The 22,398-nt window shown below is 43.3% G+C and overlaps 1 protein-coding gene across 7 annotated transcripts in view; it reads right to left on the bottom strand.

The window, feature by feature from the left end:
• The window catches only part of CNOT2 (CCR4-NOT transcription complex subunit 2), a 277,346-nt gene that overhangs the window by 20,415 nt on the left and 234,533 nt on the right, over positions 1-22,398 (bottom strand). For all 7 annotated transcript variants that reach the window (XM_069228334.1, XM_069228333.1, XM_069228330.1 and 4 more), the window contains 2 exons: positions 12,316-12,377; positions 12,174-12,223 (listed from right to left, as the gene is read on the bottom strand). In XM_069228334.1, coding sequence (XP_069084435.1) covers positions 12,174-12,223; positions 12,316-12,377 — 112 coding nt within the window. The remainder of the gene's footprint in view (positions 1-12,173; positions 12,224-12,315; positions 12,378-22,398) is intronic.

Genomic DNA, 22,398 nt, shown 5'->3' with positions numbered 1-22,398 from the left:
ATCTAAGTAGACAAGGACCTGACGTGTCTTACATGGGTTATCGAGTCCACACACATTGCATATAAGAAAGGAAAGACTACCAGTGCTTAGGGTTTTTGGGGCAGTATGTGTGCCAGTGCTGATCTGTGTCTCAGTCATGCCAAAGATGATTGCGACGTCAAACAAACCGGTACAAGCATGAATGCAGTAATGGCATTGTGAACAACAAACAAATAAACATCCCTCCTCACCAACTTCAACATCCAAATTATGCTGAAGGCATTCCTGTAAGAGCAAAAGCAGCAAAACCTTAGTTTTTCCTTAGTGCATAGCAATAAAACATTCTGACCAGAAAAAGAACAAGAACATGGGGGGTGCATTCTCGTGGGGAAGCTAGATGCCAAAAATCCCTCCCGGTGAACGGAGGGGACCAGAAGGGCTTCTGGTGATCCAATAGGACCAATAGGTATTTTGGGAGGCTGGTGATTATCAACAGCACACAGTGCCATAGTTCCTCCAGGATTTGCCAGCAATATAGTGGTACAAATATGCAGCTGTTGCAATTGTCCATACTGTGTATATGATGTGACCTACCAGATCTATGTTGCCATAAATTCATAGTTCGACTTCTGCGATAGTTATCACATCACATACCTCCTCACAAGCTACATATATCTTTACAAAGAGCGTGTCAGATACCTCTCTTGTGTGTCAATCGGTTTTCAGAGGCATCCGATTCGTGTCCCAGTGGGTTCCGGTGTGGTCACTGCAATGTTTTAACAAAGTCCACAGCCCCATTGAGTGTAGGGTAGATCTTGTGTGTGTCACGGAGCTCTTTGCGGAGACTCGCTGGGTACAGCATGCCGTAATGAATTGCTGCTTCCTGTAATTTTTTCTTGACAGGTAAGAATTATTTTTGGGTCGCCTGTACTGCTGCCGTGAAATTTGGGTAGAAGGCAATGGTGTTTCCTTGATGCTGTATAATCTGTTTCTCTCTGGGCAGCCGAAGGGCATTATCTCGATCCCAGTAATTTAGTAGTTTGGCAATGATGGAGCACAGGGGTGTATCTGGGGGGCAGTCTAGTCAGAGATTAGTGCGCTCTTTCCACTATTAATATATCAGACATATGTTCTGCTTCAAATATCTCCTGCAGCATGTTCTCCACATAGTGTTCTAGATGGCATGTGTTGGTGGCCTTGGGGATGCCTATGATTCGCAGAATATTGTGATGAGAGTGCCTCCAAATCTTCATTTTTTGCTTGTATAATCCCTAGCATCTTCTCCATGTTGAGGCATTTCGTCGTGACTAATTGTAGGCCGCCTTCAGCTGTTGATAAGCACTGTTCTGCTTCTGTCAGTCCTAGCGCTTGCTTATCCAGTTTTGCCGCCATATTGTCCATGCGCAGGTTCAGTGTATCTATCTTCCAATCAACTGACAATAGACTTTGTTGCATTGCTACTAGTGTGGCTTCTAGGGATGGAAAGCTTTGCGAATGTGGTTCCTGTTCAGAGTCAGTTAATGTAGGTTGTGGAGGTCTGGGTGTGCGCTTGGTGTCGAATGTAAGGCGGGACTGCTGTCTGTTTGTTTTCCCCATTATTCCTAGAGTATCACATTGTACTAAGGTGTGGGATATGGAAGCGGTTAGTTGCATTCCTCAAATGGGTAGTAATCAAAAACGCCTTATCTTCCGGAGGGAGGCAGTGTATCTCCTGGTAGTCACCAGGCAGACAACCTCTGTTCACAACAATTTCCTCAATGCCATCTGATGCCCACAAGCCAACAGTCCAGGTACAGTACATAACCACCCAGTCCTGTAGGCCTTGGCACGCACCCCAAGCACTCCCCACAAAAGATTAGTAACAGGTGTTATTTACTTTTTCAAGCAGTTGCATACCTCAACAATATATTGGAAGTCTATTTCTCTCATCTGGCACTTCACTTCGTACAGCCTGTCGTCAGTGGCACTGCAGCTCAAGGGATCTAGATTGCCTTACTTAAACGTGCGCCACCTGTTAGTCAGCTCGGACAGCCTTCACGGTCTTAATTTATACACAGCAGGCCTCTACAGTGAAATCGGGCCATGTCAAGTTTCCCTGAGCAGTCGCCTCTCTCTTCACCAGAGCTGCAGGCCCACTACATGGAGAGCAGTTGGCAAGGTAGGTGGAGGTCCTCCGTCCTGTCAGAGGGGATCTTTCTGCTGCTCACAGGTGCTGCCGCCCAGGCAACAGCTGCAGTCCCCCGTAGAGGCCAAATACACGCTAGTGCCGGCGCTCCCCACCTCCTGGGATGGCACAATGGTATCAGGGCACCTGGCACCCAGCTCCTTACTTTTCCCTGTTATACACAGCAACACAGGTCAGCAGGTAGCGAGGCCGATGGCAGACAGGGTCGTCCGATGCCCGGTTGCAGTTGCACGGCCCGGGCGCAGTAGCTAGGCTCAAGACGCTGCCCAGCTTGAATATCGCCCCAGACGTCTCTTTTGAGGCTTACTGAGATGTCAGCAGCAATATTCCACTCTTGATGCAGGTGGATGGTTATCCTATTTCAGGATTATGAGAGGATTTATGTTTCTGGCTGGCAGAGCTACACTAATGTGCAGCCATCTTGACGAGGGCTCTCTGGAACGCCCGAGTAGTAACCTTCAGTTGGCTGGACAGAGTTTATATGATGCCAAAAGAAGCTGTACAGTTGAAACATTGATGATTAAATCATTTATCAGTATGCTTGATGGCAGAAGTTGAAAACCAATTAGAAATTATTTTTTTTAATTTTTTTTATGAGGTTTGAGGTGGCTTGTTGATGACCCTAGGTGTTAATCCATAACTAGATTGTTGCCTCATGAAGATTTCTCTGTGATAAGGTCCACCGAATTACATACATCTGTGACAGAATGGCCTGTATGGCATTTCCAAGAATGTGTCAACTTTTTTGACATCCCATAAAACAAATGAGAAACGTTTATTTGGCAGCCCTTCCTTGCCCCCAGCCAACTTTACAAAAGTGGCCTGCTTGAATCCAAAATAATGCAAGTGTGTCTACTAGCGGCACTCTTCACTTTGAAAATACATAGGAAAAAAATGTTTTAAGCAGAGTTGGGCTCCACTCGACCCTCTGACCGCAGGCCGCACTGGGACTGCCTTCACTAGGTCACTCTACTGCTGAACCCCTGACCTCACGCAAGCTTTTAACTATGCCCAGGTGAACTGATCTCCATGCCAGAGGAAATGCTGAATGGATACAGGTACTAGCAATCTAGATATGCACAGTTATATCTAATACAATGCTGTGGGAGAATGTGCAAATCAGTTTAAAAAAATAAAAAACAGCGGAGCCTACACTTTTATCCCAAAGCGATCCTAAACGTTGGTTTACTGGTGGATGAAGGATCCCTGGTGTTGGACTAGGCCCTTTTTACAGGGTCATTCCTCAAACGTTTTGCCTTTTCCTCCTTATTTCTCTGACCCTTTTTGGCTGACGTTATGACTCTAGAAACTTTACCACTGCTAATGAGTGCTAAAATGCATGTGCTCTCCCTTGTAAACTTGGTATGATTGACTTATACCTAATTGGCATATTTAATTTAAGTCCCTTGTAAAGTGGTATCTCTATACCCAGGGCCTGTAAATTAAATGCTATTAGTGGGCCTGCAGCGCTGCTTGCGCCACCCATTGAAGTAGCCTTTCAACCCTGTCTCAGGCCGGCTAGCACGGGGCCTGCGTGCACAGTTTTCTGCCACAGGGACCTGGCATCTAAACTTACTTGCCAGGCCCAGAATTCCCCTTTTACAACATGTAGGTAACCCCTAAGGGAGGCCCTAGCTAGCCCAATGGGCAGGGTGCTATGTATGTAGAAGGCAGGACAGCTGTCTAGTAATGTGGCCTGTCCTGGTAGTGACAAACAGCCTATTTGGTTTCTCACTGCTGTGAGGGCTGCCTTCTCATAGGATTGCATTGGAAATGCCCTGCCTTATGTCTAGAGGGTATTGTCTGATTTATGAGGGGTGGCGTAGGCATGTTTGGTATGGTTGTAATGGTAGCGAGAAATGCTGCTTACTAGTGTGAGTGGATTTTTTATTAATATTACAGAAATGCCACTTCTAGAAAGTAAGCATTTCTCTGAGCTTATGACTCTGGTGTTGTGCAGCTTGACTCTAATCCAAGTCTGGGCTGTGACAGTTGGGCTTTGTGCATACTTTTCAAACAGCCTATACACAGGGAGGGTGGAGGTGTCACAGAAGTGCATCTGCATACTCAATAGTATTCCAGGGCTGAGAGAAGGGGGAGGCGGGGCACACCTGCATCTGTAAAGGCTGTGCCCTGGCCTCACACAAAAGGGTTGTTTACCCTCAACTGATGTTTGGAGCCTGTGCTGGAGGAGAGAGAGGGCACTCCCAGAACCAGTTGAAACTAGTTGGAACCTCCTCTCCCCTCTCTATGTGAAACATACTGTAAACTAATTATAAGTACAGGGGATTTTTCCCCACAATCTAGACACACTTGGAACTGAATACAGAACGCTGCTGGAAGGACCCCCCAGGAACCGCCTTGGACTGCTGCTGTTGTGCTGACCTGGGACCTGCTGGGTCACCAGGAGAACTTACCACTGACTGCATCTTCCTTGTGGTAGTCCTTTTCTGGGCCCTGCCACCTGTGCCTGCATATATTGTCTCCAGGGGTTGGGGGCTGTGGCCCCTGTTTCCCCTGCATCCCTGTTTCCCTGCACTGAAGTAGTGCAGGAGGAGCGTTTTGCCTGCCAGCTACAGCCTGGAAGAGCGCCTTCTGTGTGTGCTGGGCAGCACCTGGCGAGCGCTCTGCACGCAGTCGCAAGCACCCTGAAAGCGCCTTGCTCCATTCTTCATAGCGCCTGGAGAGCGCTTTACTGTGGGACCAGAGTGAGCCTCACCGTTGCGACCCGGTCTCTCTCTCTAAAACAGGGTTTTATCTTAGAGGTGTAACTCCCTTATCCTGTCTAGAATAGGTGGCTTCTGCCTGGCTTAGGTGCATACCCTACCCAACCAGAAACCCCATTTCTAACACCCGGCTGTCTTAAGAACTGGAGTGGGACATGCTGACTTACCAGATGCCAAAATGCCCCCTTTACCAACTGCCACTGTGGTTTAATAAGCAGCTGAACTGAACAGTAGAGAATCGGTAGACAACCTAGAAAGTGCACTGAAGAGGGGTTTAGATGCAGCCTGAAAAAAGCTGAGTGAGAGACAGAAGGGTAACAAATGCGACTAGCCACTTCTGCAGATCACCAAGGGTAACGTGTAATGTAGCATGAGGGGAGTAGGAAAAGACAGCAGACTGGGAGAAGTATGCCAGTCTGATATTCACATTTGCCACTGGAAGTTGTGCACTTATATCTTTAAATGCGCAATCTTTGTGTTCCAATAAGAGGTAATCTTGCAAAGTGCCAAACTCATTTCCTACATCACCTTTTCCCTTGCACCTTCTACACCTGTTGTAAAAGCCCATTCAAATCATATGGTTCACCCTAAAGAAATGAACCCAAGGCAAAGAACTTGGGGCGATAAACTAAGTTGCGAAAGATTCAGCAGATATTACTAAGCAATATGTGTTTTTAATACAGAATACTCCAATGGTAAAAGTGTGCACTTGGAAGGGGAATTAAAATGTTTATCAAAACCACAGAAGCTTGTTCATGCAAGACAAGCGATTGAAATAAAAAGTACAGTCTCGTAGACCAAATGGATTGGTGAAAGTGGTCTTACTCTTACACTGTGCCCACTTTACATCAGTGGTATACTATCACTTTGCATTCCAAGCCAGTATATTATTCCCAATTACAGAGTGCTTTTTTTCTTCTCCCACTGCTTTGAAGTGTCTTAGGGTGACAGGAGTACCACGTCAACCCAGACTGCACACACTACTGCCAAAGATTCTGGTCTCTGTCGGTACTTTGAAGTGGCTTGAGAATAGCTTTAGAGATATAAAAATCAAAACAAAACTTAATTTGTTGCTCCTTGCATCTCTCCTATGTCCTCCATCTACACTTCCCACCCTCTCAGCAGTGCCTCTAAAGTACCCTTCACTGCAGCATATGAGCTAAACCAGAGCCACTTTCCCTTTCTCCCACATACACTTATGTTTTCCCTTTCTCTTACTCCCTCTGTACAACTTCGAAGTTACATTTGCGGTAGACAAACTACATAACCTATAACATAACACCGCAAATTCATTAATTACATCACAACAAAATCACCACTAAATCAGGTTCTAGAGAGTGCAACGTATCTAACCATAAAATGCCCACAGATATTCAAGGGAATGCAATGCTTTAGAAAGTATAATTCAGCTTTTTGAATTTTTGCAGGCGTCACCACTCCCGGCAAAAACTGAATGCAAGGCTTCCGTCAACCCCAAGCTTTTTTATCATTTACAAATCTGTCAGTCAAACGAAAATCCTTGTAAAACCCCATTATACTGTCGCAGGAGTTTATAACAGCTAGACACTGTGCTCTCTGAGGCATATACTGACAGATTTGTCTGTTGTCATGTCATGTTAAAAGCACTGGCAAAGCCAATAGGCCACGCCTTTGGAATAGACTGGCTTTGACAATGGTATTTGCAATGGTGTGCTGCATGGCTAAAGAGAAAGAAACATGCTATAAGCTACAGCTATGGTGCTGTCATTTGGTAAGGGAGCACATGCTGTTTTCTTTTTGCTTACCAATCCGAGATGGATTGGTAAATAATACGAAGATGCAGTTCAAAAGCTTTTTTTCTTTTTATAAAAGTGGGTTGAGGAAGCATCACAGATTAAGTATTGGGGTGCAACACAGAGGGAACGGATGAAAGAACAACATGGAAGGTGAAGTTGGGGAAAGCAACACAGGGAACAGGTGGGTGCAGCAACAGTGTGTGGGTGAGGGAAGCAACACTGAGGGCGAGGAGGTGCAAGCAACACTGAGGGCATGGGAATTAACAAAGAGGGCAGGGGTGAAGCACACAGGTAAGACATCCACACTGAGCTGCGAGGACAAGAAACACACAGGTGAGACTGAGCAACACGAGCACAGGAGAGGGGAAAGAAGTACACAAGGGAGACAGCTGGGAAACATGCTCTCTTGTGGAATGCTTAAGCTAAAGAGAATAGTAACTTAAAATTCAGCAATGGAAGGATACACATAAAAAAAGGTGTGCTCAATGTGCGGGACAGACAAGATGGACTAAGCAAGCCACTGAATGAAAAGCAAGCAAATAAGAGTGACAGTAATGCCAACGGGTGGGCTTTAAAGCCCACTGTATTATCTGGTAGGCTGACAATAGGTCTTTTGCAATCAGGCTGCATATGCAGTCTGGTCGGCTCAACCTGAAAAACATACTTTCAGGACTCCACTGTGATGTGGCTAACAAGGATTCAACTAAACGTATATACCCACAATGTCTAGTAAATCTAAAGCTAAAAATCCAAATTTTACCTCACATTTCTGTACGGCAAGGTTCTGAAATATGCAGGGATACACAAAATTCATACCACCCAGTGTTCCCACACTTTTTTGAACAAGCAATGGGAAAGCTTTTTTGGCTTTGGCAATGTGTTTTGCCATGTTGTACACCATTGTGGCTGCTGTTCAGTATGTCTAATATTAGTGGCGTGGAGTGTCAGAGTGGAGTGGGGGAGTAGTGTGTTGTGTAGTAGATATGTTGGAATGTCGTGGAGTAGGAGGAGTTGAGTAGGCAGTGTGTTGTGGAGTGGGGTGGAATGGGTTGGAGTAGACTGAGGTGGATTGGATTGGAGCAGAGTGGGGTGGTTTAATGGGGATAGACTGGGATGGATTGAAATGGGATGAGGTGAATTTGATTGGATCGGGGTGGGTGGATTGGAGTTATAAAGGCGGGGTGGGGTGGACTGGATTGGGGTGGATTGGAGTGGGCTTAAATGGAGTGGGGTGGATTAGACTGAACTGCAGTGGCGTGGGTTGGACTCACTGGATTGGAGTGGGGTGGATAGGCTTGGAATAGGGTGGATAGGACTGGAATGGGGTGGATTGAACTGGAGTGGATATGATGGATTGGAGTGGGGTGGGTAGGATGGATTGGTATGCGGTGGACAGGATGGATTAGTGCGGGGTGGATGGGATAGATTGAAGTGGGGTGGATAGGATTGGGATAAAGTGAGGGACTGGACTGGGATAGAGTGGGTGGATTAAATTGGAGTGAGTGGGGTGAATTGAAGTGAGTGATGTGGACTGGGGTGGAGTGAATTGGAGTGGGGTGAATTGCAGTGGGGTGGAGTGAATTGGAGTGGGGTGGATAGGATTGGGGTGTTGTGTGCTGCAGTGGGATGGATTGGAGTGGGGTCTGCTGCATTGGAGTGGGTGGATTTTATTGAGGTGGGGTGAATTGGAGTGCAGTGGGTGGGTGGATGGATGGATGGTAGTGGGGTGGAATAAACAAAAATGGGGTGGACTGGAGTGGGGGTGGATTGGAGTAGGCTGGATGGACTGGAGTGCAGTCGATGGATGGACTGAAGTGGGGTGTACTTGAGGGGGTGGATTAGAGCGGGGTGAACTGGAGCTGGCTGGACTAGATTGAGGTGGATTGCACTGAGATGAGGTGGATTGCACTGAGATGAGGTGGATTGGACTGGCGTAAGGTGAACAGGATTAGAGTGGGGTGGACAGGATTAGAGTGGGGTGGACAGGATTAGAGTGGGGTGGACAGGATTAGAGTGGGGTGGATTATAGAGGTGATGTGGATTAGAGCGAGGTGAGGTGGATGAGAGCGAGGTGAGGTGGATGAGAGCTGGGTGAACTGGATGAGAGCTGGGTGGATTGGATGAGAGCCGGGTGGATTGGATGAGAGCCGGGTGGATTGGATGAGAGCCGGGTGGATTGGATGAGAGCCGGGTGGATTGGATGAGAGCCGGGTGGATTGGATGAGAGCCGGGTGGATTGGATGAGAGCCAGGTGGATTGGATGAGAGCCAGGTGGATTGGATGAGAGCCAGGTGGATTGGATGAGAGCCAGGTGGATTGGATGAGAGCCAGGTGGATTGGATGAGAGCCAGGTGGATTGGATGAGAGCCGGGTGGATTGGATGAGAGCCGGGTGGATTGGATGAGAGCCGGGTGGATTGGATGAGAGCCGGGTGGATTGGATGAGAGCCGGGTGGATTGGATGAGAGCTGGGTGTAAAGGATGAGAGTGGGATGGAATGGATGAGAGCGGGGTGGATTGGACTGTTGTGGGGTGAACATGATTAGAGTAGGGTGGACTGGATGGAGTGGGGTGGATTAGACGAGAGCAGGGTGGAGTGTATGAGAGTGGGGTGGAGTGGACGAGAGTAGGGTGAATTGATTGGAGAGGGTGGACTGGATTGAAGTGGGGTAGATTAAGGTGGGTTGGAGTGGGGCAGATTGGACTGGAGTAGGGTGGATAAATGTGGAGTGGACTGGACTGGAGTAGGATGGACTGGGTTGGAGTGAGGTGAATCAGGGTAGCGGTGGACTTCATTGGGGTGGACTGGATTGGAGAGGGGTGGACAGGTCTTAAGTGGATTGCGGTGAGGTAGTTTGGACTGGGTTGGATTTGGGTGGATTGGATTGGTGTGGGTGGATTGTTTTTGTGTGAGGTAGACTGGTATTTTTTTTATTAAAGTGGGGCGGATTGGAGTGGGGAAGATTATTTTGGATTGGAATGGGGCAGATTTTTTTAGATTGGAGTGCAGCAGATTGCAGTGGGGCAGATTGTTTTGGATTGGGGCAGATTGCAGTAGGGCAGATTGTTTTGGACTGGAGTGGGGAGATTGTTTTGGATTGGAGTGGGGCAGACTGGAGTAAGGTAGTTTGGAGTGGAGCAAATTGTTTTGGATTGGAGGGGGACATATTGTTTTGGACTAGAGTGGGACAGATTGTTTTGGATTAGAGTGTGGTGAATTGGATTGGGGTGGGTTGGGAGGATTTGAGTGAGGTAGGTTGGAGTGGAATGGATTGGAATGAGTTGGACTGTAGTGAGGTGGATTGGTTTGGGGTAAGGTGGGGTGCATTGTAGTGGGTGGATTTGAGTGCATTGCACAATTATGTATTAAATTATCATTTCAGAAATTACACATAAAGAAACAATGTTGATTTGCAATATTTTAAACAAGATAATCATCATCTTTGGATAAAATTGGCAAGAGGAAAAACAGAAGAAAAAAAAATGAGCGGAAAATGAGAAAAGATGACTTTGAAAAAAAAAAATAATAAATTAGCTATAAAAAATAAAACTGCAATTTTGTTTGTCCTGCTGGGCACGTTCTTGCCAGTCACAAACCTTCTGTTTTTCGGGCAATAGAAGTTCAAAAGAACAAAATAGTACCTCAATCACATCAGGAGCAGCGGACGGGCACTGATTAAGTTGAATAAATCCGTGCTTGGTCCCTGCTTCACAGAGGGTAAGGGAAACAATGTTTTCCCTGAAGTGACGAATTATGAGGATGTAAAGAAAAGTGCCACTCAAGGCAACAAATGGTACGCGACAGGAGGGCTCCAACCCCTTTACTGTACACAAAAGAGACTTGCAAGCGAGTTGCATGCGCTAGAGCATGCCTTCACAAGCTCCACCCTAAAAAAAAAATGATCCCCCATGCCCCAGCATGTCACACAAAATGAAAAAAACAAAATAAAAGCAAAGGGAAGTCTTTCTTTACATCCTGAAGTTTTTTTCCATTCAAAAATGGGAAATCCTTCTGTTGCAATCAGCAGAAGAATCTTCTATCTCGGGAGGAAGGATAAGACGCTCATGTCCAGAGCACTAGGGAGATGCTGTAGAAGACGTGAACACTGCATCTTGTCCTCCACAGTAAAAGGGTTAAAAGGTCGTGTTTTCATAAATGGATATGTTTTTAATGCAATTTGTGAAATACTAGATTTTATTATTTCGGTTTTCTATAGAAAAAAAGTTAAATAATTTTGTTGTTAAGAAAGTGGAATTTAGGAAAACAATCTTTCCTTGAAAACACATTCCGTTTGTAGAAGGAAGAGATTATTGAAACTATTCTCTGCAATGTGCAGCTAACAATGCTGGGAATTACAATGTTGAGTTTTAATTTACCTGTCGTGACAAGAATGTTGATTAAATAATTGACAACGTTAAAGCGGAGTACAATGTTTTGGCACTCTCGTTAACATGATGGAACCTATTTTTTCTTTTTACAGATAACTGTGAAATATTTTATACATTTTACAAAGTCTTGTGAAATAGTTTCTATATCTCACAGGTGTCTGCGACACATCGGGTTTCAAACAATATATTGCATTTTGCACGATAAAACACCCAAAGACATACACAGTGTATGTGTGTTAATGTATATACTACATTTTGGGTGCATTTGTTGCACAAAATGCAGTGATATAAAAACCCATATTCACTGTTACATTTTACCATGAAATATGGGAATTGCTTTTCATAGTTCCTGGTGAAATACAGATTTCATCATAATGCAGCACTGAAGACCAAATTATGCAGTATGGAGGGCCAAATTATACAGCATGGGGGACCAATTATAGCATGGAGGACCAACTTTATGCAGTAAGGTTTTCTTAGTTATGCAGTAAAAATGTAAATTATGTGACACATACTCTTTTAGTATTATTTTCAGCCAGTATGGCAAGAAATTATTTTTGTAAAACAGTAAATTATGCAGATTATGTGCCAACTGCAGTAAATCCATAACTACTTGATAAACACCGCAATAATAGAAATGCATAAATCCTCTAGTCCTCAAAATTGCCCATTGTTTTTATTCATGAAATGTAATTGTTCTAATTGAAATTAACTGCCTATTCTCAGCTGCAATTTTAAGAAAGCAGATTTCTATCCCCAAACAAATACATACTATAAAAATACATAATGGGAAACATGTTATATAGTACTATGTTGCCATCAAGGGGTTCTGGTGACATTTACAAACTTCTCACCCTTCCTCCGTGCGGTTTCTCATGTCACCAGAACCCCTTCATGGTAATGTCTGACCACATTACACAGTTATCCATTATGTTTATGATATATGTTTAGATAGATATACTGGGGATACAGATTCATGAAATTTAGTGCATTTACATTTCTTCAAACATTTGATGCTTACATTTCCTAGTAGTTTTTGATATTGTTCATATTTGCTAAGTCAATCGGGCCACTTTCTGGCTGCATAGAACTATTTTTACGACTAGGAAAGCAAACTCACCTTATCCCTTATGTGGATGTTAGTTAAATACTCTGAAGGAACGTGGAAGTCTGAAAAAAAGAATGGCAATGAATTCTGAAATGTACGGCATAAATCTACCAAACATATTGATAAGCATCACGGTTTTGATCAGTTTCCATACCGATATCTTGAGGCCGACAAGGTGAAGATGCCCACGGTGATGCAAATTTGGGATATAGATTTCTGAGGAGAAAAAGAAAATATATATATTTTTTAAATAACGCAAACAAAACCAAGGCTCCTCTTCACCGAAAACAGGCGAATCCACAACCCAGCAAGCCCTTCTATCACATGACAAACAAATTTAAATATATTAAATAATTTACACACAAAAAGACTACTTATTGGTGGTAAACTGGGTAAGGTCGCTAGTATTAAATTACTCTCTAAAGTGAAAGGATGCATAAACGCAACTTTTTATTTTTATTCAGCACCTAGCACTCGGTTCTCCAAGTATGCACACAGACAAAATATATAACAATCCGCTGCTTCTAAACTGATTTTTAAAACCGATTAAGAAGATTACGTTTAATAATTTTAATGCACCATTTGATGGTGCACTCATAGTTAAATATGTTTATTTACATCTATTTCCTGGAGGGTTGTGCTTCACATAGAACACTGCTAAGGCTACTGTGTTATTTGTGGCTTTTTGATTGTCCTTATGCCTGACAAATTCCTTAACCACAAAAACATTAATTTTTGAAAACACAAGCATCTACCCTGCTTTCTGTACCTTAATTTACTCTATCACACTTGCATTAAGGTAGACAACTCAACAATGTTATTTTTGAAAAAAGTACACCACAATGGGTGGTAGTGAAATGGGATGTATGTGAGAGAAATGTGAGCATCTTTTTGGTCTATTGAATGAAAATAGATAACAGATATAGCTTCATCCAATACCAGAAGTCAATGAAGGCCTAATTAAGAGGTGAATGTTTTATATAAGACAGTTACTGATTGGTGTTAGGCGATTTCTAGATATGTATTCATATGTAGTATAGTAGTCAACAAAGAGACAATATTGCTTGTGTATTCCTTTGCGGATGGAGGTTATGTGTGATGAATGTGTTTTTGCATAATATCTGGCACAAAAAAAATAAAACAATTAGAAAAACGAAAAGGAACATTTCATCCACATTATACCGGTCGAAAGCGGTTGCTGCTCCATATGTGGCTCTTAATAGGGAACATGGTGTTCCTTTCCTAATAAGCAGTTAAACTAGAGCACTGGATGTCATGGATGCATGTGTATCTAGATAGGCGACCCTTGAAAAGGTTTAGGTACAAACGTGCTCAGTAGGTCTAAGCTTTGTTAACTAGGGATTAGGAAGTAGTGCATGATCAAGATCAATTGCAGACTTAAATATGGATCAGTCTTCATTCTATCCTCGATTATGGACATTATGCAAACCTGTGCCTAATCACTATGCAGCAAATTAGAGGACAGTGTCTGGATTCAAAATATGTACTATTGGAGGCAGTTTTGCAGCACACCTCTCATCCTCTTCAGCCAGGATCCACCCTGTTGGGTACAACTCTGTTTTCTTTGAAAAACGTCAATACCCTTTCACATGTCTATGCCACTAAAGGTATGTTGTGCGATGCAAATATGTGATTCTTGAGAGACTTCTCCACATTTATGAGCTCCAATTTACATTCTACAAGCTCCCTGAACAGTGTTAATTTTTCGGTGTTAAGTCCTTTGATTTGGCACCTGTTTTCTTTTTGATTTTCCTTGAATATTTTGTAGGAAAGGTCTGGCTCCACACTAAGCACCTACTAGGACTTGGAGGTTATAGATAGCTTTTTTTATTTTTACTTTTATTGACTTCATGGTTTATTTTTTCTTATTGTTATTTTAGTTGCTGTTTACTTTCCTGAAAACGCTAAGGGGATTTGGTGATTGGGGTCGAAGCTGCCAAGCTCGAGTCTGTATTTTTATTCACTTCCCCACCCTCTGTTTTCTAATTTTCTCATTGGGATGTGCATCTGGGAGGACACAGACCCCTCCTGCCTCATTAAAGTGTTCTTAAACACTGCAGCTGCCCATCCGCACTGAAGGCACACCAACGGCAAGACAATCTGTGCCTGTCCACGCCTGGAACCTAAGTTCTCCAGCGGTGTGCCTGCAGACTTACTATGTCGATGACCTCATCACCTTGAGACCCTCAAGTACGGTGTGATAATATGACAAAATTGTATGTCTTATAGGATCTTACAGAGTACTGATAGTTAAAAAAAATAGTTATCCGGACTACCTTGTTTATGAAGAAAATGAAACCTGCCTCTAATTCTCATCCAGTGTCTTTGCTTTATGAGATGGGACTGGGGTGTTGTCTAAAGCAAAAAGAACAGGAAATGTATGGCACTAGAAGAACATCAATATTAAGCAGGGAAATATCTCTTCTATTCAAAAGTAAAGGTGCTCCAGGCTATTTGGAGTCCAATACCTTAATATGAATAATCTGGTAATAATCTGTGGACATTTGGAATTGGAACTGGTGCTCAATTACCTGGGCTAACAGGCTCATCCAGATCATACTGGAGGTGTGTTGCTTACTTCAGGCAATCTAGGAAACTCTGTGGGAGGATGCTCACACCACACAGAGGCACAGATGTTTAGGGTCCCTCACCTAAACTGGTTGTCACTGAGGGGACACTCACCTACACACCTCACGGGTGATTAGTGTGTTACACAAATAGACATAACCATCAATATTACTTTTGTAAAATTCACAGAAATCAATCTGAAAAAGAGTAGTGGTAATTGACTTCTAATGCATCTGCGGCTCAAACAAAAGTGGATATGAAAGTAGGTATGCTTGAAGTCTAGGGTACAAAGCCGGCAATGGAGGGGGACAGAGAATTTAGGTCAGTGCTGTAGGTCTAAAATAGTCATAAGACTGTCTGGCTTTCATCCTCCATAACGAAGCAAGCCCTGAAGTCCTCAGTGATCGCTTTTGGGAACAACTCAATACCCAGCTTCATGAGCACCGAATCTTCATGAGGTCAGAGAAAATCCAAGTGCTTTTGGGAAAAGAAAACAGGACTGACTTGATTTCTTAAAATATGATCAACAAGACACAAGGGTCGTAAGTGGTTGAATTGAGACTCTCGCCCATCTAGTGAAGATGAATGATTGTGTACACCAGTGTCAGTGGACCTATTTCTCCAGCAGTCAAACTTCCCTTGGTGGACTTTGAAACATCCTTTCCCTCCAGGTGCTGGAATTTCTACCTAAAAGGCTGCAAAAAGTAGGAAAACCATAAGGATTGTAGAAATAGCCGTACAACAAGCTTATCCCCACCTCCTAGTTCTATAATGGTCAAGGTGGAGGCATTGATAAAATCAGAACACTTGGCTGCAAACACCACAAGTCTACAGTGGCTTCTCCTAACAAAGGCGGCAGAGAACCTTATCAATTAAGGCGTATCTACAACGTTTTCCTGTGACTCCCTAGTTATGCAGGACAAACATTCCCCAGGTCTCTCTCATCATGAAAGTTCCAACAATCAAGCCTCCCACTGCTTTGATCATGTAGCTTCAGGAAAAGGTGCTTATATAGCTAAAGTGCCAGAATTCACAGGAGGCCCTGGTACACTCTTGGAGTCCAGCAACCCATACTTTTATCTAGCCTGAGCAAATGCTGACAATTTGCCTCAAGAGGAGCGATACATTCCTGGGTTATCAACGGCATACATGGGGACCCACCATACTGCACCCTCCTAGAGGAATGTCACCATTATCCCAGTTTGCCAAAGGAGGAACTAGGGGTGACCTGGTCAACTATCAGTTTATCTTTCTTTTGAATCTAATCCAGAAGACTTGTGCTAATGTCAACCTGATTCATGGGCAAATGCCCATGCAAATGTTTTCAAATGTAAAGTTAAAGTTGGCCAGCTTGTCACATAATTGTTTATATGTGCCAAGTATGTAAAAGTTAAAAAGAATTTTGAGAATCTAAACTACAATCACTTTTTTCTATAGTACTGTTCTTTTCCAATTGCAAACGGAAATTTCAGTGTGCGAGTCACTGAAAGGAGTGACTTGCTATTTTGATAGCCCTAGCCATCAATGAGGGGGAAGACCTTTGTTCTGATGAAGTTTAAAAAACTCTCCCAAAGAAAATTATTTAGACTTCATAAAAACATTCTTGAATTCCTCTCCAAATTTTACTGTTAGGGTTGTATCTGTTGTTTGGAAGACCAAACAAAAAAAGCTTTAATTATGCTGATTTAATCGGCTGATGGAATAAATTGTACAAATCCTTTAAGACATGCTGGTCAATGCAAGTATTAACAGCTATATGCAAAGCTCAACCAGTAATAAAACCAAGATATTGTGGAGAGGTATGGGGGTTTGTGATGTAGCCTATGGCTGAAAATATACTCTTCCAAAGTGTATAGTGACAAGGCCAAGGAACCCCACTGAAGGAGTTAAGAACAAGATTTTAAATTGTTTTTCAGGCATGGTGGACCTCAAAGGGTTCTATTTTTGAAGTTTTGGGTCAATATGGCACAGAAACACCAATGGTTCCTTCACATGAAAAGTTGCAGCTCCCTACACAGGGTTGTAGGAAAATTCACATTCAACTACAAACGGTTCCCTAAAAGTAAGAAAGATATAAAAAATTGGGAACCTCAAGTCCTAAAAATGCCAATCCTGATGAACCATTTGACCAAAACTGTTGACTGAAATTTCCTTGACAAATGGCACATACCATGTGGTACAAACCAGTTCTTTTTTTAAGAGTAAACATCAATAACCTTGCAAAGAGGGCTGCACTGAAACCCTTTTGTCCTTCACTCCACTACCCCTGACTCTGCTTCTTTCTTTTTTTACGCTCCCATTCATTCAGCTCCAAATAAAATCTAAACTGTTTCATAATGGGATTCTGAATTTATATTTCTTTGAAAAACAAGTTTAAGACCTCTTTTTGGGTTGAGCACATCGACGTGTTGGTATGTATCTGGGCTTTAACCATGCCCAGCGCACGCCCATCACTATCACTCGTTCATGGGCTCGCCTTTCAAAAATCCATTGTTTTTGTGGGTAACTGCTTTACGTTTGTCCCTCCTTGGGCCATCTGGTTAAGAAACAATGCATGGGAGTGCCATTATAAAGAGGATTAGGAGGCAGCTGTGCATAAAATGATTAAGAGGGCTTAAGGCTGATCATGTAAGTCCATGTGTCAACAAGGCAGATCTTCAGTCCAGTGCGGTTACCTCTTTTGAGTACATAAATGTAAATACTGGCATCACCAATATTTTGAAGGATTTCGATCTCAGTACCTATAGAAGAGGAGAAGGTCGTGTTTTGCCTTTCGGAGCCCTATAATGCATTAGCCTAGAAGCGGGCGTGCAAGTGGATAGAAACTGCTGAGGGTTTTATATTGTTTGCTAGCGACGCCATATCAATGTAAATTAAAGTATCCCAAGAGGGACGGTTTAACAGGGAGTTGGGGATGAAGATACGGAGGTAAAAGATCAACTTAAATTGGATTGTGAAGTTGGGGGATGATGAGAGAGATTAGGAGATATTTAAACAGTACCTTATATTGTACAGGACATGACAATATTAAACAATCATAGCTAAATCGCTTCCTTATTTGTGGGATCACTGCAAAAATGCTACAGTTTTGCTAGGCAAGTTCTTGAGTAGAGGACTGAGAACAGGAGGAAGGGTAGAATGTAAAAGCACATGAGGGGGGAGAGAGACAGAGAGAGAGTGCTCAGGATTTGACTAACAGGTAAAAAGTAAGTGACCTAAGCGAGGAATAAGCAAAGGAGAATAAACATAGAAAGGAATGAGGAGTAATGAGTGAAAGATGGACGGATTCAAGAAACTAAGTACGAAAGAAATTACCCCGTTGGCTTCATTTATTTAAACGTTTCCCTGTGTGCAGGGTACAAAAGGTACCAATACTGAGACTACAGTACACTTAACAATCCAGATACAGGATATGAGTGAGGTGCAGTTGATATCAAACATATTTCAAGACCTGCTCCGTTAAGGCAATCCTTTCAAGCGTTGCAGTTTAAAGAACACCTGGAAGGCTCACAAAATTGGCATTGTACCATACAAGCACACAACATATTAAGCTGCTTGGGTCCCTTCCATCACATTTCCATGAATTCCCGGATGCGGTCTTTCATGGACCTGATGGAGACAATACAGAAACATCATATCTTGACTGTGCAATATAATGGCAACAGAATCGTGAGTAGGAGATCAGAGAGCTTTTACTGGCAGTGTAAGCCGTACAGAGAATATGAAGAGAAGGAATGGTCTGATCTACTATAATTGCATGATTAAAGCCCGAGGGAGTCAGCACCCTGACTACGATCCGGATCCTGTACTTTAATCTTGCTTCTAAATTGTACAATAAGGTGCATCAATCTAGGAAACCATGATCTGTACCAAAGAACGTAGGTTTAATCTATTGTCATCTCAGTATTACTTCATAATAAACCTGGCCTGTGAAACGTAACAAGCCAGTGGAAAAGGTAGATCAAGAATCCTTTGGTGGTTTGTAAAATGTGCTTTCTTCTGAGTTGGAGAGCAGCAGATCCTAAAACACAATGTATAAATGGCAAATTGCAAATGGAGTCCCTAAGGATAATATACACAGGATCTAATGCAGGATCTATTCTTCTTTGAAAATAGATGGAGTAAATTCACTGCTCAAACAGTTACCGCTGTAGAAATGGTGCAGGGACTAACTTCACTCAACATGAAAAATATTTCCATGCAATCTTGTTACTGTCTTCCACTTTATTCACATACTCTTGTTGCACGTTACCCAGTTTGTGTTGGGTGAGAACGCTCTAATAAAATAGTATAACGGTGCATTTTTAAAAGTTTTGTTTTTAGAGTTCTTTGACACTTCAATACCACACATTTATTTAACATTCTTTTGCAGTGCAGTATAACCTACCAGTGTGTATGCGCATTACAATTATAATAATTATACAAACATCACATTTTCTAAACATGTTACAGTAAAAGTATCATGAGCAGAGGTACGAGATGGGGCGAAAAAGGGTATGGTTTGTAGGCTAGATGGGGTAGTTATGCAGTGCAATACTATGGGTATCGGAAATGTTCAAGTTTGCCTACAATAAATATGCAAAGATCTAGCTAGTATTTAGCTTGCATTTTGTGAATAGGAACATTTTTAAGCCCCTTCACAAGTTATGTAAAGTTGTCTTACGTGGGTTATCCAGTTCTACAAATTGTTGCCGCTCCCGAGAAGGATCTGTTCTATGCTTGCGTGTTTGTAGCAGTGGGATGCTTTTGGTTCTGGAGTCTCTGAATCAACTGGTGAGTGTCAAAAGGTTTGCCAAGTAGTAGGGTTATCTTTGCTGGGTGGATCTCTACATTATGCAGTCAATTATGATTATTATTATGGTCTCCAGTAAAAGTCAGATGAGATTACATAGAAGTGGCATAATTTGATTGAATATCTTTTCGTCTGTGACCAGTCTTGCTGTAGCACTGAATACTGCTAGATGGAGATGACGTGGCTGGTTGTGGTCCCCACTATGATTCTAGAGATAATCATATTATGCTTGCTCTGTATTGTGAAAATCAAAACACAGAATTATTAATTAAAAAAAAGACTGCAGCAGTAATGCCTATATGGAGTCCACTTTATTCATTACAAATGTATGGAGGAAAAGTGTTGTATGAAGTGTCACTTTTGGAATTAGATTGGCTTCTCAAATGTCTCAGTGTAGAAATGAACATAGTTTACTAAACTAGCAGCAAAAAAAGATATTTACCAGAGTCAACTATCTGTATATGATTTAGGTGTTGTTCTATAAGATCCCTTGCAGAATAGAGTCTCCTCAAAATGCCAAGGGGTGACTAGGTAAATTCTCTTTTAAGATGGCTGCCATATGTGCCTGAACTCCCATAATAAAGGTTGACTGCTAACATTGCAGCAAATACCAAATCTAGGCTTTTGAGTGGTAGTAGATGGGAAGATGCTGCTCATTCCCACTCGTGAGTCCATCTTTCATGCAACACAAAGTCAGACCGATGCATATCCCATGCTCACCTGCCATGGCTAATAACATATTGAGGTGACAGAGAGTACTGGCTCAGATGGTTATCCTTCTGAATGGCTCTGACAAGCTGGAGAAATCACTTATGGTGCTAGAACATCTGTGGTCTTTATCAAAGGAATAAGCTGGAGGCTAAGCTTCATTGGCTGACAATGACTTACAGTACAGGTTACTTACCTTTGGTAACACCTTATCTGGCACAGACTATGTAGCCACAGATTCCTTACCTTAGAATTATCCCCAGGTGTCAGACTGGTTCTGGAAAGTTTTCAAGAGCAGTACCCCTGTGCACAGGTAGGTGGCATTGGTTGGTTATGTATGGCGTTGTCTGTGCCACAAATGACATGTGTAGTGCCTATATAGGAGCCACCCGAGTACACTGACGTCAGTTTCTTTCCGCAACTTTCCATGCAAACAGCACGGAGCCACGAAGAACACTGACCACTGGTGTGGAGAACCAGGGCCCTGAAAGTAGAATAGCCCTGTCCATATGATTTTGTTCACAGAACGGGTAGGAATGAGACTTGTAGTTGCAGATTCCTTACCTTAGAATAGATAGCCAACCAATACATCCCTAGAGATGTGTCTGGAAAATGATTTCACACTAAAAAGTCCTACAACCCTGACTGTCCAGGCAGTAAAGCTTGCTAAACGTGTGCAGAGACCCCTACACTGATGGCTGGCAAATGTCCAGGACTGGAACTCTGCATGCTAATGAAGTGGTCACAGCCTTGGCTCTGGTAGAATGAGAACACAAACCCTAAGGCAGTTGCTTCTTGGCCAGTCTGTAGCAGATCTTAATGCAATGCACAATCAATCTGTTCCTGTACGGCCTTTTGATTATTCACTCCAACATATTCCATGAAGAGTTGGTCGTTCACCCGGAACTCTTGTGCAGTCAAGGCAAACCAATAACGCTCTTTTTGGGTCCAGATGGTGAAGTAGCTACTCTTCCTTGGAGGGATTTGATGAAGCGTAAAAAGTAGGCAGAGTGATGGGTTTGCTCACATGAAAGGGAGAGATGATTTTTGGCAAAAAGGAGGCCTCAGTGTGTAGAACCAGCTTGTCTGAAGCTCACTGACACTCAGAGCCCAGTTGGGTGAGAGAAAGGATAAGAAGGACTTGAGAGACGAGAACAAAAGAGAGGGTCATTCTGTTTCTCTGCTCACCATGCCACAAACTTCCCCCTACAGCAGGGGTATGCAGTCTTGGTAGAGGGATGTCTGGCTGCCGAGATCACATTGTAGTCTTCAGACGGAAGGTCAAAAGCTGTCAAAAGCTGTCAACTGTCACCGCTCAATCTCCACGCATGAAGGTAGAACGTTGAGAGGTTCCCCTGCTGTTGGGTAGCCTGATCGGAGGACCACTGGCCATTCTCAACAGGTCGGGATACCAAACTCTCAAGAGACCAGTCCGGAGCCACAAGGATTACTTGGGCCCAGTCGTTGCTAATCTTCTTGAGAACTCTGGGCAGAAAGGCATACAAGAGGCTTGAGCTCCACTTGAGATGAAGTGTCTCAAGCAAGAGCTGCCTTTGAAAACTCCAGTGTGCAAAATTGCTAACATTGCACGTTCTCTGTGGTGGCAAATAAATCTAACCAAGGCTCTGCCCACTGCTGAAAGGGATCTTGCACCACCTTCGGATGAAAATGCTATTCGTGATCCGCTAGGCATCTTTGGCTGAGTTTGTCCGTTCTGGCATTCTGAGATCCCGCCAGGTGTTGAACCACAAGGGAAATGCCCTGACGTTTCAGCCATGTCCAGAAACGCAGTGCCCCTTGTCAAAGGGTCCACGAAACCACCCAACCCTATTTGTTGCAATACCACATGGTGGTGGTGGTGGTGGTGTTCGTGAACAACTGCACTAGTCTTCTCTTGATGGAGGGTAGACAGATCACCTGGAGCCCCACTAGACTGATGTGGAGTCCTGATTCCGCAGGAGACAAGAGGCCTCTGATCTCCACCTCTCCCAGATTGCCACCCCATCCCAGGAGTGACTTATATGCCTCCACAGTCAGATGAGGTTGAAAAAGAGAGAGGTCTGCCGCTGACCCAATCTCAGTTCGTTAGCCACCACTGCAGATTTATTGCTGTTCCCTTCGATATCTTGACCATGTCGAAGAGATTTT

The sequence above is a fragment of the Pleurodeles waltl genome, chromosome 4_1 (assembly GCF_031143425.1).
Source record: "Pleurodeles waltl isolate 20211129_DDA chromosome 4_1, aPleWal1.hap1.20221129, whole genome shotgun sequence".
NCBI classification, from domain to species: domain Eukaryota; kingdom Metazoa; phylum Chordata; class Amphibia; order Caudata; family Salamandridae; genus Pleurodeles; species Pleurodeles waltl.
This window is presented reverse-complemented; position numbering and strand designations above follow the sequence as displayed.